This window comes from Rhagoletis pomonella, unplaced genomic scaffold (assembly GCF_013731165.1).
Source record: "Rhagoletis pomonella isolate Grant_MI unplaced genomic scaffold, Rhpom_1.0 Rhpom_scaffold_00006, whole genome shotgun sequence".
NCBI classification, from domain to species: Eukaryota; Metazoa; Arthropoda; class Insecta; order Diptera; family Tephritidae; genus Rhagoletis; species Rhagoletis pomonella.
In genome coordinates this window covers 67,578,816-67,586,034 of record NW_023458560.1, presented here as the reverse complement: position 1 = coordinate 67,586,034, position 7,219 = coordinate 67,578,816, and the positions used below count along the sequence as shown (strand labels likewise).

Here is a 7,219-nt window from a genome sequence, read left to right as displayed (position 1 = left end):
TCGGAAGTGGTTACTTTTTCATTTAACTTTGTTGCAATAATTTTTTTCACTATTGCTTCAGCGCGTAAACAATTTTAGTTGTTTATCCATCGACTGGAGTCAATTTCCAAAAAATTTGTGTACTTTGATGCGTCCACAAATAATGCCTCAAAACATGTGTTTGTGTTGTTTTTTTTTGTATTTTTTTTTTTGTATTTACGAAGGTGAATTAGCCGACGCAGAACGTGCTCCCAAGTAGGCAACGTTGATTTCGAGAAATTGCGCAGTGTTTCCTCTGTAGTTAAAATTAAGTGCACTTTTCTTTATACGTATTAAATTAATGAACCTACCAATTAGGAAGTAAGTACTAGTCTTTGTCGTTTTCTCCATTATCGCTTTCATCAGTATTGTCTATTTTTTTGATTATGTAAGATAATAATGTTATTATCAGTCGTGAATATAGATTAAAGTATTCCACATTACGACAGTTTTATCCACTTCTGCTTTGGCTTTTAAATTTTTGACGATGTTTGTCAAGTTTGAAAGTGGTTTTCAACATGGCTTCACTTAAGCCTAATTCACTAGTTCAAATATAATTCGATGTAAAATCTGCTCACTTTTTTAAAAACTACATTAAATTAGCTACAATTTTAAATATTTTAGTTTTGGAAAAACTACTACTATCTGGAAAATCCTAACGAATAAATTTTAAAATTCGTGAAAAATAGTACCAAATTGTCACTTTAGGCCGTGTGGGTAACTTTTTGGTTAGTTGTATTAAAAAACTGAGTACGCCATTCGCTTTAGCGGCTTATTCTTCCTGAGGTTGGATATTTTTTTTTTCATGTGTAAGATGAATGTGTTTTCATATAAGGATCTAAAGTTATAGCAAAACAGTCTTATAAATCGCGGTTTTCGGTGTAGCTCATTCAGTTTTTGCAATAATGAAATTGTTTTTCCATTTTGTTAGGTCTTTAGCGTCCTATTTGCATATTCTGCTGCCGCAGGGAGGATCTGAAATACTTTAGCAAAATGTATGGAGAAAATAAGGCAAATAATGTACATATACATATACAGAACAATCTAGTAACGCATTCATCACTATTTGCTGCTTCTTTTATATAGCTTGTATGTATGTATATAAAAAGATATGGTTGAGTGCTTAAAAAATCTTCCCTCGAACAAAAACATGTAAAAGAGGAAAACGACATGAAATTTTTAAAATGCTTTAATTATCCCAATCACCACATTTCATTACTCTGCTGAAAAATATTTAAAAAATAGGTGTAATTTTTGTCTATGGAAACTTTTACTTTACAAAAGTCACAAGGAACCTGTCCCACCAGTCACAGTTTTAAATACTTTTTAATATTTCTATGAAGCTTGTATCAGCCTAAGTTTTAGTGAAAAGGAAAGCGGATAATATGAATTTTACAACACAAAATTTAATTGGCTTTGAAAATTAAGTAATTTGGCTAAAAAATCACCTTTGAGTGCTTTGGTATTTTTTTAAAGAACTTCTATACATTAGTTATTTATCTATCTATGCTAAAACATATATTTCACTGTTCTAGAAGTTCCGGTGACATAGGTTTAATTCACAATTGATCATATTTTGAAGTCAAATGGCCGTTCTACCGGTCGTAATGGAATGGCCCTTTTGCTGAAAACCACTTAACAGCAAACCACTTGTAATTTTAAATAAAAGTCGTGAACATGCACATAGTGACGATTACAGTGAATTTCAATTAGAATCTTCGTAGACAATTGATTTTGACCGTTAGTTATTTTTATTGTTTTGGTTTTTTTTTACTTTACAGCGTGTCATCGGTAAAATTTGCAAAACGTTTGTTCCGGAGATTTTCGACACATTTGCCGCTGTGCCATTTTGCCTATACATACATACATACATGCATATGTATGACTATACCATGAAAACGCATTTCTTTTCATCAACTCTCCTTGCAAGAGTTGGCTTGCGTACGATCATCCAAGCTTATGCTCATTTCGACCAAGAGCCATACCAGATTCGTTCACTGCTCAAAATATTTGGCACATTAAATTGTATGCTTATTTGTCTTTCTCAGCACACACTTACTTAAATTAGTACAACCACACAAAAACACATGCCAATAGTGATTTAAAACAAAATTTCACGCTTCTATTACCTTTTTGAATTAATTTGAAAAATACAAATTATAAGTTGAACACACTTTCGTTTCCACCAAATTAATTGCGCTAAAAACACTGAATGACAGCGAAAAAGAGCTTTGGAAAAAGCCAACCGACGCGTTCGAGCAACTCGCACCAACTGGTTGAGCTGTTCAGCGGTTCTACCTTTTTGTGTTGCCGGCGATCCGCCTTTTTGGGTATCCAAGAGCCACCAATAACAACAATAATTTTTTAATGGCCAGTATCAATGGAAATACATACATACATACGTACATATGTACGTGTAAACATTTCACTTGAGCCCCATCGACATTTGTTGACTCTCATTATTACCGTAACCGTGTCTCAAGTAGTAACCACCGGTTGATTGGGAGCACTCACTTGCATGCTCTCAATATGATAAAGAATGCGAGTAAAAAAAAGTAGCAAAAAAAATATGATTAAGAGTAGTTGTCATATCATGATAAGCATGTGCATATGCATTATACTATATATTATTGTTTATTTATATATATACATACATATATGTATGTTTTTGCGAAAACCCAAAAGCGCTCCACATAAAGGGAAGCGTGCTCCTCAATACCAATTACAAAGTGACCAGAGGTAGTAACAGTCCTTGGATGATTGCAGTGAAAGGATGTATAACATCAAATAGTTGGAATACAAATTTGCATAGCATTCGCGATAGTCACGGGTTTTCAAACATCAAAGGTCTTCCCAAGATATATTCAATGGTAATGTGGTAATAACCGTTTAATAACTTTCATCTTCGGAGGGAATTTGAAGTTAAGTTTCGTTAATGTAGAATCAAGGGAATCTAGAAAGGGCTCAAACGAACGAAATTAATAGTAATCGAAGGGAGCTATGCCTGATAAATGCGCCAAATGTGTGCCAAGGCGAATTTATATAAGGTGGTGTTGTTTCTTCAGCTCTGAGTAGCGTATGATTGTCAAAATTTTCTATTTTCTTGCGCCCTTTTTCATTCGGCGACATCAACTTGAAATGTCTATTTAATATCTTCAATTGTATTTTGAATATCGCAAATCCTCACTGAACTGAAACAATGCGAGAAGGCGCGGCTTGGGAACCAATCCTATCCAGCTTTTGAATGTCCCATTTTTTTGTAATAGGGCAATTCACCAAAACGCGTAAATATCTCGTAACCATGTAAACCTTGTAAACTTCCTTAATTTTGTATGGAAAATCGATTTATTTACGAGGTTTACGCGGTTACGAGGGGTTTTCGAGATATCGATTTTTGAAACAAAAAACTTTTCCCCGTAGTTAATTATCGATTTACATACTTCAAATTTTTTTGTAACAAACTGTCATCTATTCCACAACTTTTAAGCCTAGTCCTATAATGGGATCTATTTATTTCGAATTTTTAAAATTCGTAAAAATTTTCAGAATGATTTTGAGTATGCAGTTTTGTAGTCTATTCAATTTTAGTGCAATAATGAGCTTCGGCATTTTTTTTTTTTTGTTGAAGGCGTAGTTCATTTTCTTCCATATAAAAAAATCGTCCAACCATAATACTTTGTATGGTGCTACTTCAAACTTGCACCGTGATCTACTAAATTTGATTGAGCTATAAGACTGCATACTCAAGATATTTCTAAAAAGGTTTTAAGTTTTTACGGGTTTTGAAGATTCGAAAAAAATTGTCCCATTGTTATTGCATTATCATTGAATAATAAAAAAAAAATAAAAATTGAATGAATAATCTACTGACCATGGTACTCGAACATACGACCGCATAGTTTACAATGAGGCTAGAAGGAAATTTCGCCTAGCTGGGAGCTAAGATATTTACACATCAAAAAAAATATTTTAATATTGCTGAGATAAACAATTAATTTACCTATTTAAAGAGTGATCCATCTAGACCTTTTCTTAATTTTAAATAAAATACTTAAAACAGAACTGAACGTCGGAATCTCTATTATTGCCCGAAAGAACAGTTTTGACATTTACTTCCTTAAAATAATTTCCAAATGTTGCCAACATCACGCGCTTCAATTTCAGGCAGCTAAAAGTCCGTTATAAAGGTGCGGCATGCTCGTTATTGAAGATTATGTTCTGTCTGCGGCCAACATTTGAATGAAATTATTTAAAAAAGTAAATTTCAGAGAAGGTCCTTTCGGGCGATAATAAATATTCCAACACCCAGTTATGTTTTAAGTGTTTTATTTGAAATTAAATTAAAAAGGTCTAATATGGATCACCCAATACTATACATGCGTATGTATAAAAACGAAACAAAGTATATTTTCTATGACTAGATAGATTTTTCTGTTTCTCGTGAAAGTGGTGTCATAACACTGATTTTATACCGGATAATCTTGCAAATAGCAACGAGAATTTATTCTCATAAAAAATCTAAATTCTCATAAGAACTATTCTTATGCTCCTGTAAATAAATAGTATTGGACTATTCTCATGATCGAAATCGTTCTCATGACTTATATTTACTCTTTTCAACATGTTGGTGAGAACAATCCGTCTCACATTTATTTTACATTTCTTGTGTATTTTTGTGTTGATGCGGTTAAAATGGACGAATCAGGCCCACGACAAGCAGCAAATAAGCAAAAAATTAAAGACATGCAGGTATGTAATTGTGCATTTCATATTAGATTTGGTTTTTTTTTTTTTAGAATAATAAATATGTTATTTGAATAATATGAAAATAGACATGGCCCGATAGGAAGTATTTGCATCTCTTCGAACTCGTTGAAGCACAGCCATGTTTGTGGAAGAGAGCCGATCCGAATCACGCAAAAAGAAATGTTACAGATGCATCACTAAAAAAAATTGCAAAGGCTCTTGAATGTCAGGAAACTGAAGTGCAAGCTCGTTGGCGAAGTATGTACATACGTGTTTTTGATAAAAATGCAATAAATTTACTCATTTGATATATTTATTTATAGGCATGCGTCAAACATTTTTTAAGTATTTGCAGAAAGAAAAGCAAACTAAAACTGTGAGAAAGAGAGAGTGGAGATTTATGAGTTCTTTAAGATTTCTTCAATGTGAAGCTACCGAAGAAGCGGGTAATGCAGATAATTTGGTAAGCATTTTCTTATAGTACTTACATAAATTATTTTATATTCCACACTTTTTGTATTGCCATGACACTTCTCTCCCTGAGGTTCAACGAAAAAGTTCTAAAATTTTTTCAATATATTTTATGCATTGCATGATAGATTTTGTGGTGATAACAAGTTCAACGACGCATAAAATTCTTGCATGAATTATTTCGCTATGAACCTAGTGTGACTTTTCAGTTATCTTTTGGAATCAATTTGAATGAACAACTTCGGTGCGTAGAGATTTCTCGAAAGAAGCACCTAAAAATTATGCAACACACAAACCGCGCCAACTACGAGAGCAATTTGAAAAGTCATAATAATCTCCTTTTAGCGGCATACACTTAGTTTAGCGTTTTTCCAATTTTTTAATTCCTTCCAAATAAAAGGTTTTTCTACATCCTCAAAATCAGCGTTGTTTCAGAGATGACCGCTTCATTCTACCGAAATCTCTTACCGCCCAGCGATTTTTCCGGGTTTGAAAACAAGAAATAGTCGTTGATTGCTAAATCTAAATATGGTGGATGGGGTGAGAGTTCGTAGCCCGATTGATGAATTTTTCCCCAATGCACTCGTACATTGCCTTGATGGAACCGCGCACTTTTTTCTTGTCTTAATGTGGACGTTTGTGCTGCAAATCACAAATCTCTGAATAATATACGCCAGTCATTGTTTTACCCTTTTCCAGATAATCGATGAGAATGCCACCGCGTGAGTTCCAAAAAAACGTGGCCATTAGATTATTGTCCGACAGACCGACTTTGCTTTGGTGTACTGTGGTGGATCCATGTTTCCATCCATCACGCGGATAGTTTTTTATATCCTAATATTCATCTAAAATGCGATGTACTAACCTAGCTGAGATGCATACAGCCTCAGCCACCTCACACACTTCCATTCTCCGAACGTCCAATATTATTCCATGGATTTATCGACGAGTTCTGGTGTGACGATCTCTTTTGGGCAACCTAACAGTTCGGAGTCACTTGTGCTGGTACAACTCCCACTCAGTAAGCCCCTTTTAAGCATGAAAATTGATCGATGGCAGTTGACGAGAGCAGTATTAGATTTAAAGTAACTGCGCCCGAAATTCAAAAAGTCGAATCATGGGCTATAGCTCTTTCCATTCATATTCCGTAGTCGATGCCTGACAAACAAATAGTTTTGTTATGCCCACTGTAAAAATATTATATGTATTTTGATTTATTTTTAGGATGGTAGTCACTATGAAGATAATAGTAACTCCAACAGCGAAGGTACTACAACAGATGTGTCCGCAGAACATCTACCAAAAAGAACAAAAAAGGGATGCACCTGTTTAAATGCCAAACCGGTTTATACTCGTGATAAATATTTTACTGAATTAATTTCAAGTCAAATGAATGAATTCTCCGAGAAGGGAATCGAGATTGGCAACGCGCTTCGTCGAATTGCCAAAAAAAACTCAAACATGGCGGATGAAATGTACATCTCAATTCGACGAATGATTTTGGACAAAGAACAAAGTTTGCTCAGATCAAGCGTTCCATCAACATCACAAACAACATTATTACCCGCATTGGATTTATATTCAAACGATTAAACATATCAGTTAATCTAAATAAATCTGTAAAATGTTAACAACAATATAAAAGACTTTAAAAACACACTTTTAAATAATCCTGCTACAATTCTTTATATCACTGTGCGGCTGATCTGGAATTAAATTAAAGGTATTTACTTATGAAATTTTCTTCTTGATATTGAATCAGTAGGTTCTCTGATCATAATACTCCAAAAAGTTAACAAAATCCGAGGAGGGGTTTTTAAGAACAGTAACTTTGTTTCTGTATTAGAAAATGTACCCAAGAAGATTATACCCAACAGGCATTTCAGTAAATGTTTTTTTTTTTTTAATAATAAAGTAAGTTTGCTATAATAAACGTTAAATAAGCGTGATTAATATTAGGTTTATTTAAAATTTTTTCAAATAA

At 33.6% G+C, this 7,219-nt stretch overlaps 1 protein-coding gene across 1 annotated transcript; it reads left to right on the top strand.

Moving 5' to 3' along the window:
- The first annotated feature begins 4,723 nt into the window (after positions 1–4,723).
- On the top strand, positions 4,724–6,885 carry LOC118741170. The gene is made up of 4 exons (XM_036473046.1): positions 4,724–4,767; positions 4,851–5,022; positions 5,088–5,227; positions 6,460–6,885. Exons 1-4 carry the CDS (start codon positions 4,762–4,764, stop codon positions 6,826–6,828), a joined length of 687 nt encoding a protein of 228 aa, XP_036328939.1. The 5' UTR covers positions 4,724–4,761; the 3' UTR covers positions 6,829–6,885.
- The last annotated feature ends 334 nt before the right edge of the window (positions 6,886–7,219 follow it).